This window comes from Dermacentor silvarum, chromosome 2, assembly GCF_013339745.2.
Source record: "Dermacentor silvarum isolate Dsil-2018 chromosome 2, BIME_Dsil_1.4, whole genome shotgun sequence".
In the NCBI taxonomy this organism is placed as follows: Eukaryota; Metazoa; Arthropoda; class Arachnida; order Ixodida; family Ixodidae; genus Dermacentor; species Dermacentor silvarum.
The window spans coordinates 124,557,950-124,570,366 of NC_051155.1; the positions used below are offsets into that span (position 1 = coordinate 124,557,950).

General features: G+C 49.3%; 1 protein-coding gene across 1 annotated transcript; it reads right to left on the minus strand.

The window, feature by feature from the left end:
• Positions 1–126: 126 nt before the first annotated feature.
• On the minus strand, positions 127–726 carry LOC119440358 (solute carrier family 22 member 6-like). The gene has a single exon (XM_037705274.1). The coding sequence runs from the start codon at positions 724–726 to the stop codon at positions 127–129; it is 600 nt and encodes a 199-aa protein (XP_037561202.1).
• Between the last annotated feature and the right edge of the window lie 11,691 nt (positions 727–12,417).

Genomic DNA, 12,417 nt, shown 5'->3' on the forward strand with positions numbered 1-12,417 from the left:
ATCATGATGATGTAAAGAGGGTATTTTTCTATCGGTGCCAATTCATAAATCAGCGCGTACATAGGTACCACGAGGGCACTCGTGGAGGCTGACACGACGGCGCGCACAGCCACGAAGAACTGGAAGTCATCCGGCACGGCACTGGCGGCGCCCGATATGAGGACCACGGGTACGATTAAGAGGAGTACCGTCCTTGCGACCCACGCTGTCCGCGAGCGCTCCGACTACGGGCAGCGATGCCATGCTGGCGGCCGCGTACACGAGCCTCGCGACGTCGATGAGCCAGCGCCTGTCGCACACTAGGTTCCAGTGGCTGACGATGTTGTTCCCGTACTGGTCGAGGTCGAACTCCCACGATGCGCAAGGCACGACGCGAGCCGCATCGCCACCATCCGGCGGGTCGCGCATCGTACAGTGGCTGTGCTCGCCTTGCTCGTCCACGGGTATGGCCAGCTGTTTCCACTCGTTCACGCTGAGGTTCTTCATGGAATCGGGACGCCCGCACCAGTGATCCATTACGCCAGCCGTTAACCTGAAGCTCTCGTAGTGCAGCGCGCAGTTGTAGACTGCGATGACCGCGCCGATAACGTGGACCAGCTGGAAGGTGCCATGCCCATAGGGAAGCTGCCTCCCCAACTGCTTCTGCGCTGACGTGGGCTTCGTCTGGGCCAATTCGGCGGGCACAGAAAGCGGAGTCCTGGACCTTTGGCCGTGGCGTGCGACCATCCTTGAAGCTTGCTTCTTCTTTTGCTACCGCGTGCGCGCAAGCAGATATGCGCGAGCGAGCGCCTGTGGTACGTGCCATGGATCAACCAAAATGAACGACATTCTTGGACTCGAAAAATCAAAAGGTTAGGATGAGTTAAGTTGCTGCTCTTACTCCAGAAGAATTCAACTTACAATATGAAAAATAAACAACCCGTGGCGTTTGCCATGCTCCTCTCAATAATATTCTTCACCAAGCGTACATTTACTTTATTTAATGCTATGAAAGCGCTACTTTTCTCTTAAGAACGCTGTCACGACAATGTTTGATCAAAATGTGCTAGGCACACAGCGTTGAAGAAAGGGAATGCACTCATGAGATACGCTCGTAGTGTTACTGTGGAGGCACGAGATAAGCCTTGAAGAGTGTAAATTGTTTTGTCTCAAAAGCAGAAATTCACACACTTCAGAGCTTACCTGGTGCATCAGTGGAAACAAAATTCACACCCTTGTGGGCTTGCATAATGTATCTAAAAGAGTACAGTCTACGACTGTACTCTCCTATAACAGCCCTATGTTGATGGAGCAAAGAATAACGATGCTGTAGAGCTAATTACTCCACCGCACACACAAAATACTTCGAATTGAGAGCAATAACTCCATAAAAATCTAAGAGTGAATTTACTGTTATGCTGTATTGAAGCCACCGGAAACACTGTTATCCCTGTTGGCATTGTCTTGTCGGTCAAAAGACAGTATGTACCAACCAATGTCCAAAAGCTTTTAATGCGAAGCGTCATACCACGCACACTGAGGCAGAAACGGAAGGTTCCTCCTTCCACTCGCTTCGGGCCTTTTGAACAACGACAAAAGAAATTGTCTGAATAACAGCCCCACACTCTATTCATTAGGCCATTCGCGTTTTCTTTCCTTTACATAACTTTTTGTAGGACGAAAATGACTCTTGCCGATCGGTAAAAAGTGAATAATTATTGTAATAGGTATCTGCAACTTGCACGGCAACAGAGTGACGTACAGAGAGCCCCAAAAGTTCGTTTTCATCCTTTTGACACCTTTCCCAGGCTATGGACAAGGATTAAAATTACAAGGGAAGCATTAAAATAGTTCAGTGTATACACCTTAGTAATAAAATCGAAGCCTCTTTCTTAAAGAAGGATGGTTTAACGCGAAGTTTTTTCCCATGCAAAGTGAATCAAAGCCCAAAGCCAATGACCACGCAACAAACCCAAGAAATGCTGAGCGGCCCAACGCGATGCATATGTGATTTGATTGCCTGTTTAGAATTGTACTTTTTGAACGTTGAAGATGAATGAAGACACAATTCACTGTGTTGCATAGCCTTTATTTTAGATCACGTAGCCGTTGATTACACGCACACACACTTTCGCGGACGACTCTACACTTGCACAGTCTTGCCTTGTGATCGCTGTGGTAGACGGTCAAAGGCTCTGCCGTTGCCGATACACGGGATCGGCCTTATGGGCACGATAGCGCTTGCGCTTACGTTCGCGTGCGGCAGCCTCTTCTGCCATGCGCTGCACCCGCGGCCTACCCATTGTGACAGCCGGGAATGCATTGCGAGACGCGTCTAATGCAATGCAGATATGTATAGTTCGTCTGGGTAGCGTGGCGTTGCAGTTCCCATTGTTCTTATTGGTACAACTGCGAATGTAAACTGTAGCGTTCTATGATACGTATGTTGTGCGCAGTTGTTCTATTTTGTGCGCAGGTGCGCGGTCATTGTTCCATTGTGTGCGCAGATGCACAGATATAGTTCCATTGTGTAAGCTGGCTTTCCTGCAGTGCGATTTCGGCGCTCACGAACGAATCAGTGAGACATAGAAAGCTTCGCTTTAATAAAATATCACTCTGGTTGACTGATTAACAGGTTTTAACGTCCCGGGCTAACACTTGGTAGCAGCGCACTACGGGATAATTGCGACCACCCGGGATTTTTTAACTTGCACCTAAATTTAAGTACATGATCGATTTCACATTTCGCCCTCAGGGATATGCGACCGCCGTTGAATCGAGCCGACGTCCACGTTCACAGTAGCAGAATTCTATAGCCACTGCGCCACCACGGTGGGTAAATAACATTGTGGACTAAATGGTGATTTTATCACATCAGCTGGACGATCATTTGACCTAAATGGGTGGCTGAAGAAATGGTAGATTCAGCGTTTCGCTCCAACGTGAGTATCTTCCGCAGGCAATGCATTCTTGTAACTGGACATGTCGAACGGTACATCGTCATACTACTTGACACCAAATAACGCACAGAGTGAATATTTAGATCAATGTGTTTTGGAACGTAAGCTATTATTGGCTCATTCCAATAGCCGTTTCGGTTCGCTATGGTGGCCACCGCCGCCGACGGCGTCCGGCGATCGTAACCGCTATCGCTGGAAATGCGAAAAAAGTACCCGGTTCCCGCCGGGATCGAACCCGCGCCCGCTGCGTGGGAGCCAGATACTCTACCACTGAGCCACGCAAGCGCTTGCTATCCGGCACCGGAAAATGCGCTTTAAACGCAGGCGGAGACGATCCGAGCCTCCGCCAGTGCGGTGGCGCTATCTAGTTAAGGCGCCTGCAAACGCAACGTGCGCATGCGCTGACGACAAGATGCCATTCAGACGAGGCGCGCAATAAAAAAAAACCCGATCTCCAGGCTCCGCCAGTATGGTGGCGCCATCTAGTTAAGGTGCCTGCAAACGTCACAGGCTTGCGCGGCCAGGTATCATCTGGCTCAGCAGACTGCTGTGCAGAGAGCATTACAAGCCGCAGCTCGCCGTCGACGCCGGGCTGGCATTTCCCGTCAAAATGAGGCGAATAAACTGTCGCGAAGACCCTGGTGGGCGTGGTGCCGAAATTGCAGCTACTCTTGAGCCGCTCCGCCAGCTTACGCTGTGACTGTGCTGCGTGCGCCGCGCAGGCCTGTGACTTTTTTTGGTGAGCTCATTAAGCTGCATCCCAATATAACATTACTACTCTCGACTGCATCAAACAGTGTTCAATGGCTTCAGCTAGGTACATCGCACCAGGCGACGAAAATAATGGATGACAGGAAGTGTAACTACAATGTAGACAAGTCGTCACAGACAAGGTTTCACAATGCAATTCATAAAAGAGCGTTCTTGCAGACACGCAAACAGGACTTGCACGAATCGCGCAGGTAAATCACGTTACAGACGCGCGAATGATAGTCATCCGTACCAGTGCCTCTGGTGTGGGTCATGCCGCATATCAAGAAGTTACTTATAAAAGCTCGTATATACGTATATTGCCTCTACCCCAACAATAATATAGTTTCGCGTGTCAGTGGTCATGGTTGGCACTGCGGTGTAGGCCGGGCCTGTCGTGTTTGCTTCATTCACAAGTAACGCGTGATTTGGACTCATTAACGACTAAATCGTCCTTGTTGTCCTTGCATTTCACCTTGCCACATCGGTGCCCGTTTGCTGTTTACAGCATATCAAACGAGTGAATTGCCACCCTATTTTGTGATTGCTGCTCTTGCGAGATTTATTGCAAGGACATGATGACGGGGCGGTATGACTTTTGTTACACAGCGCGTTCGAGAGCGAACGAAAGAAAAAGAAGAACACAGGTCAAAGCTGTCTTCAAGAGATGGCTTATCTGCGACTGTTAGGACATGTAATGAGTTTAGGTTCGTTGCAGAAACATATCGAAGCAGAACATGGTTATCATGGACTCGGCATTTCAGAGTCATAACGTACTCCGATTGTCTATACATTGTGTTGTAGCTGGTGCCGTACAATTTTCCGGTTTCCTCGTCTGCTCTAATCATTCGCGAGAACGCTGGTAGAAAATGTTCGATAGCTTCAGGTTCGAAGTGCGCTTGCGACGGTGATTCTCTCAATGAATTCCAGCGTCTTAGATACATTCTTGATGTATAACCGCCAGGAAGAAATGCGCTCTTCCCGCGTTTCCTCGTTTCCTTCGCACGCGTTTCCTTCGAACACCACACGCAGAGTGAATACACAAATTATCGTCCTTATTCTACAACTTCTCAACGACAAAGCCCCGCTTGGAATACCGAGTTATTTAGATGCGTTAGCAGCACGCACTTCCCAGAGGCCAACTATCTGTACCTATGTATGTTTGTATCTAACCGTTTCCTGCCTACCGGGTCACCGTGGTCGAATGGGTAGCGCATCGGCCTGCTGTGCTGAGGGAATATAGTTTAAGACCATCCATCGGATCAACTTGGGTCGCTGAATATGCGGCAATGTGTACATATGGGCCGCTCTTCAACGAACCTCTTCACGCCGACATGGGTGACATTAGATGCGGGACTGGTAGGTACCGCTGTTCGCAGAAACGCTTTGACACCGACTTGGAGCAGCGGGTATGTGCTACTCGGTCTGTGCTTGTCGTCTGATGAACCTCTTTGATGTTAACTCGGGTCACTAGGTATGTCTCAGTAGGTGTCTTTGAATGTCTTTCAAGTCAACTTGAGCAATTAGGTATGTGCCTTTGTGAATGTGGCGCTATACAATGACGAAAAAGATAGCCTAAATTTATCCGATGCTGAGCGGAATCCAACGCTCGACACAAGGGTTCCGCACTACGACCCGATGCTTTAGCAGGCTGCACCACAATTGCACTTGGCATATATGCCGCTTTTAGATGAACGCCTTTCAAGCCAAGGCTTTAGTGAGCGGTGCCATGAATGCACTGCGTATACGCCACTCTACAATGAACCTCTCGCCATTGTGGGTCACTCATTGCGTGCCACTGAGTGTGCAGCAACCGAAGGAACAATTTTCAGCATTTGCAGGCACCCGTGCGCCACGCTTCTCATCTCAGAGGCCACGCGTAGACATCTCGGCAACGCCACTTGATGGCGCAGTGTGTCCAAAAAGAAGTGCGAGAGAGGAGTCCGGTTGCTGCATGGTACGTTTCTTAGCGTTCGCACGCACCGGCATGCTACGGCTTTCGGAGGCCATGCCCAGGCTTCGCGGCGGCGGCAGCACATGGCGCCGAGTGTGTTTAGGGAAGCGCGAAAGATGAATGCAGCTGCCATGCATGCTTTCATACGCAATTCGTTTTGACTGTAGCAATACGTCGTGCCGCCATATTGTAGCACTCTTCAACGAAGCACACTAAACAAACTGGTTTATTGTGGGCGAAGTTGTGCCCGGAGACACAAGACTAAAAGTTTGGAGGACGCTTAACCCTTTAGGGGTAGAATGCGATAACATTCAACGATTCCTGACTGCTTCTCACGTTACCCGGCAACTGCAGTTTACGTAACCGTAATGTTTTCCTGGAAACGCTGGCGGCGAACGCATTGCATGAAGGCGAGGAACTTGGTAGCAAGGAACCGAGTGAGCCGTGCCGCTCCTACTAATGGCGTTTTTCACTGGTCGATCTGGAGCAGCCGCCGAAATCCTGGAGCGAGCGCTCGCATTTCACCAACCCTAATCTGCCAGCGGAGAGCGAAAATGCTCCGCGCTGGATCGTACAGGAAGTCTGCACACACGCGTGACAAATATCGACTTCCGCTCTGCATGTTTCCATGGCCACAAAGATCACCGTCTCCCAGCGAGCGGAAGTGACGTGTCCTCTCGTCCTATTTCCGCCCGAATCCGCGCCTCGGCAGCGGAGCAAGTGAGAGCGATCCGGCGCGGAGCGAGTTGATCCAAAACGACCAGTGGAAAGCGCGAACCCGCTCCAGCTCGACCAGTGAAATGCGGATTCGCAGCCGTGGAGCAAAAAATCCTGCTCAGCGACCAGTGAAAAACGCCATAAGACGGACCTCAAACGGTAGCTGGAAAACGCTATAGTTGTTAAAAGGTGTTTGTGTTTGAGTTTACGCGCAACATAATTATGTTTTCTCGCATATCCAAATTACAGTCCGACGCTATTATGTCCGTAGGTTGTGTGCAAGTCGTACTTTACGAATTTTCTGACGCATTTTACTTTTGCGTAGTTCAATTACTTCAGTAACGCCTCTGCGCCACGCGAAGGGCCTGCCTGGGTCGGGATGCGTGGTTCAAGAAGATTTTCTCGGCCGGAGACGCCGCCGCCAACAGCAGAATTTCTACGACACGGTGCCCTTAACGCTGTCGCGTAAAAACACTTTCAGGCAGCTGGCAAGCAGAGATAACTGGAGCCTAGTCAACAGTCAACCACGTCTCCACACCGAACACACTTTCACGTGCCCCGATGACCAGGAGCCACGCCGTCCACTTTTCATTGGACTCGGGGGCGTTGTGGCTTGCGCGTGTACGAGAGACACGCGCCGTCTCGGTATTCGCGAGCCGTTTCTGGCGCTCGTCGAATGGCTATGTGATGAGGCTCTTGAAAGGGTACCTCGTGAGAGTACTCGTAACTGGCATGTGGAGAGCTCTTTGGGGCAAAATTAGTGCTAAACGCATTTTTGTTGACAGTCATCGTCCGATGGGATCTCCCGACCGAATTTTAAAAGAAATAAGGCGTAAGATGCCTCGAACAAGAATAAAACTCTCTTATGGACGGTTTGTAGTCCAAGTCTTTTTTTTATCATGTGCGCATGTGAGTGATACTCCCCGGAGAGGAAGTGTAGGTATATTGTTGTAAACTCTCGGGAAATTTCCGTGGATCTAGGGATTGTCAAATTTATTTAGGGAAATATGAAAGTTTGTCCAAATCTAGAAAACTTTAGCCCTAGGACACTGAAACAGTAAAACTGCTGACGCGACGGTGTTTTTCTTATTTCAGTCACCCCGAATTATCTTCGCATCAGCCTGCAAACTATTATTTGGTTGTACAGCAACACAGCGAACGCATCTCGCCAAGTAAACGACAGGGTCTGGAAGCCCTTCGCCCTTTATCTAAGTACTGCGACTGTGATTTTGCCGTTCGTAACTCTAGCTCTGCTGCCAATAACTGTGCACTCTGAGTGAAGAATGTGTCTGTCCCCGGCAAAACAAACTCATGCTGTAACACCAAACAAAGCAGCAGTTTCAAACCTATAGGCGCAAGCGAACACATATACCGAGCGCCAAGTACGATAACGTGATTGTGGCGCTAAACAGCCCACCACGAGCATGCTAAAATTAAACGAGAACCGCCCATTGTTAGAGCAGCCTTGGACAGTGCCCCAGTAGCGTTTGTTTGGGCGAGATTTTCTTTGGAGGAATAGCAAAAAATTAGCCGCGAATCTTCGTGCTTCGCTGCAAATGACACGAACGCGTGTGTGTACGGTGGTGTTATGTCAGTATTCTCAAATTATTAAAATTATTCACATTTCTGACATTGGTGTCTTGAAGCTGTGCGCTGTTTTGGCACAGTTACATACTGTAAATAAGGTCCGGCGCCCATATTTCGTGCAATTGCAATAAGGTTGCATACAATATTAGTATAAACAACTGTGTACAACAACAAAGTAAATACGTGATGATGTCTTCTGTAAACATGAATTCACGCAGGAAGCTGTGCTGTTAGCATAAATCTTTCGCTGCGAGATCTGCAGTTTGACTCCGGTGATTTCATTATTTGATTATTTTCACACGAGCTTCGAAGTAAAATTCAACTTTACAATTTGCATTCTATTTTCACAATACAATAAACAAATTATCACTGAAAAGGTCACGTTGACAAACCGACCAACAATATTTTGCAAAAGATCTATGGGAGTCTAGGGAATTGTGAAACCTTATTTGGGGGAAAGTTGGCTTTGGAGGTTGGCAGCACTGGATGGGTGTCATCGGCACTTGGATATTGCGGACTTAGCGCACCAGGAGCAACTGCAGAGTCTAATGCAGGCCTTTGGGTGCTGCATCCCAGCTCGTCCATGATCGGACAACGTTCATAAAATGGTGTGATGTGAGGGCTTGCATGGGGACATTCCCAGTACACGTTTGTACCCAGCTAGGATGCGGCCCGCAGACCTCACGAATGAGCCGGCCTGATCTGCGGCTAATCTGATGAATGATTGCGTCAGTATGAATCGAAGGCTATGGTCTGAAATCGCCGAGTGAGATATATATATCGACACATGAATATATATATATATATATATATATATATATATATATATATATATGGGAGTTGGAAGGAGCGTACAGGATCTGTGGGCCTCTTAAGGGGAATATGCTTCTGGCCATCGGGGCGGGGTGTTCGGTATGTCCACACAGACAAGCGAATATGCTAGGCTTCCTCATTGCCTTCTATCCGATGAAGGCTGGAAATTCATTCCAAGAGGACCGGGGGGTTTGGATGGGTGATTCGGTTAGCACGAAGATAACGCGGTATTAAATCAGTGCGAGATTTCTAAGCACATCTTGGGTCTACAGGATCGTATGGTTATTGCTTCGGTGTTTTTTGCGGGTTGTCTGCAATGGCCTTCGTTTCAGCCCCCATGGCACGGGCCACGCCTATATAAGCATTTCTAAATGCTTGGAGGCAAGACACTTTTCCGGTAAAGTCGACCATTTAAATTTCGCGCTTCTATTTCTTTGGGAAAGCCAAATAAGCAGACCTTCAATTCCAAACTGTATTTGGCACTTGATCGTGATGCACAGCATTTTCCCAGCACAGTGCCAGATGCCTCGCGTCTGCGATTGTAAGCTTTCATTTTAGATTAAATATTTCAGTGCATAAATGAAATTAGTTACGCCACGGTCCGCGCCAGCAGAAAACAAGGGCTGGAATAGGGCAATCATGCAAAGCAAGAAAGGAAAGACCACTTTCAGTTAGCCTCTTTACTTGGTCAAGCGCTTACCTGGGTACCGTCCGCGAGTTTGGCTACCGCTTGTAATACATATAGTGCGGCAACATCGTTTGAGGTCATGCGCCCTTATAGTAGCATTAGCAGGTATGTATTTAAAGGTACCTAAGAGGTAAATATTTGATGCAGCTATTGTGCCATGATTTTGTGCTTGATTATAAAAAGAGACATGCGCTCACCCGCATACTTTATGGGTCAAAAAGAGCAGCTGTGCAAAAGCTAGCATTGCACGGCGACTTTTGCGCGCAGATATTCTTGATTATCGGTTGGAAGTGCGTGTTGCTTGGATTCGAGGGGGGTGAGACACCCGCTGGCATCACGTGAATGAAGGAGCCGTCAAGACACTACGCTCGAATCGGTGGATAACAAAGAACACGTAGTTGAATTGGCATGGCCAGCTACCCCATTATTTTCCGCTTAGCACTGCAGTGGACTGCAGACGTTAAGTGTCTACCAAGGTTCGAATATGTTATCTGGGGCGATGCAGGACAGGCGTATTGAATGGAAGAGTGAAAGTTTTCAACGCTTATGTCAACTGCGTGCAACAAATTTACCTTTTTAAACTTCCTGCGATGCATAGAAGAACGAAAATTTCTCACGCTGAGTGTGCGAATGTGGCCTTTTAGGGTACATAAGAAAAACCACACCACTATGACATTGCTATGAGGGCGCCACTGACGTCTGTGCAGTGAGCTGACGTAATGCCACGATGCGTACACGCATAGACGTCCCCTGCATCGAAGCAGGTAGGGGCGTGGTCATTTTGTTGTTGATGTTGTTGCTGTAGTTCACCCCCCCACCCGGGCCCTGCGACTTTGGTGGAATACGATTCCACGCCAACTTTTTGGTGCTTTAACCGTGCATTAAGGTGGCCCTAAAACACTTCCTGAACCCAGTAGAAACAATCACAGTTTCGCCCGACAGGCGAACCTGTGATTAGGTTAGTCGTTTTATAAGCCGCGCATAAACTGCTGTAAACATACGCTTACGAAAAGAATTGTCACACGTTGTCACGCGCGTGCAGGCAAACACCTGAACCCATCTCACTCAATGACCGTGTATACTCGCTGTCAGAACACTGGTGTGAAGAGCGGCAGCCACCGCAGATTATCTCCAATACAGGACGCGTGCGGCCGCGCTCAGCAGTGCCATGCGCAGCCGCGGCCGGTGACGCGCGCTACTCTGCCGCCCGACCCCTCCCTCCTAGCGCGCGCACATTTCCCGGATTCCTCCCTTGCGCACGCGAAAAGACGCCGCCGCATCATTCCACCAGCCTTCTGCGCTTATCCTCGCGTGCTTTCTCTCGGCACCTGCATCATAGAGCACGGTCACGACCCTATCGCAATTGGAATTATTACGAAACCTCACGGCGACGCCGACAGCGTAAATTCGCCTGAAGTGTCCATATTATATCTATCGCGATAAAACGTTGCTGAACCGCTAAAAAGCCTCATGATAATATATGAGCCAAATATTATTGCACTACATGCAGCAAAGGATATACAATCTCGTGTAAAAAACAGTGAGCAGTCGCTTTCCTTGCATCCGCAATGCTGTCATCGAAAGCAGTTGGCCGACAAACGCAACTGGTTGATTTCAGGATCGCGAGAACATTCGCATTATTACACGATTGCCACTCTGGAGTTAAATAAATGAAAAATATATATGTCTGCAATCTCAAAAAAAGTCGCAGTTTCGCCCGAAAGGCGAAGCATCAATAGTAGTTTAATTGGCCGTATAAAGTTCTAAACATTCGCTTACTAACTAAATAGACAAGCACGGCGTCACGCTCTCACAGGTAAACATGAACACATCTCGCTCGATGACCGCGGAAACTCGCTGTGAAAATGCCGGAGTGAGAAAGCTCGCCCTCAGCAGCTGGCAAAGTGACCTTCGCGCTGTCTCTCGTCTCGCTGCAACGCGAACTAAACGTTGAAAGCACAGCGAATATGAAGCTACCGGAGTAGCGCATGCACTTTGCCGCCATCGCAGATCACTTTCAAGGTGAGGCCCGCACGGGCGCGCACTTCGCCCACATCGCAGATTGCCTTCAAGATACGGCACCAGCACGGCCACGCTGTGAGCAGCAGCCGACGCACCAGAACGCACCCCCCACCCTCCTTCTCCGTTGCCTCGCCCCGTGCCTCGCACATAAAAAATGTCACAGTTTCGCCTTAAGGGCGAAGCAATGAATGCGATAGCAACACAGCAATGTCATACGAAGTAAGGTGAGCGGCTTTGGTAGCAATATGAATTGTAGTAAACATGAGCTGATTAAGTAAGCAGGTGTGCTGCGGCGTAAGTAGACCGACATGAAGAGAGACTCGATGACCACGAGAAGGCGCGTGTGAAACGGTGGTGTTGATGAGAAGCGCTTCTCGTGGGCAGCGCGTGCGAAGGGAGACACCTGTAGCGCTGCACTGCCGATCCGGGCAGCATTGCATGTGTAGCGTGCGTTGGAAAATGTGGCCCGACTATTACTAACTGAATGAACAAGCGTGGTGTGAGCGCGCACAAACAAACATGAATAGATCACACTGAATAACTGCAGACAACGACTGTCAAAACGCTGGCAGCAAGCAGCGGGCGAAGGTACGTGCGGTCTATCGCTTCAACGGAAACTGAGCGGCGAATGCACGGCTCATAAAGGTCAGAGCCGTGTGGAGATAAGAGACGGTGCGAGCAAGCGACGAGCGCGGTTGTTGGCAGAGTGGAAGTGCCACGGCTGCGGTGGTGTTGGTGGTGGAAGTGCCACCACGGCTGCGCCACGGCGGCAGCCGTGGTGCCGGGCGCCGACGCGAAGCGGCGGTCGTTGGGGTGTTGCTACGCTGCGCTCCGCAACACCCTAAATAAAAAATACTGCTCCAGTCAGATAGACTGCTCCCTCCCTGATAGTGAGATTATATTTGGATCATCAAAACAGTGATGCGTTTATAATACCACCGATCCCA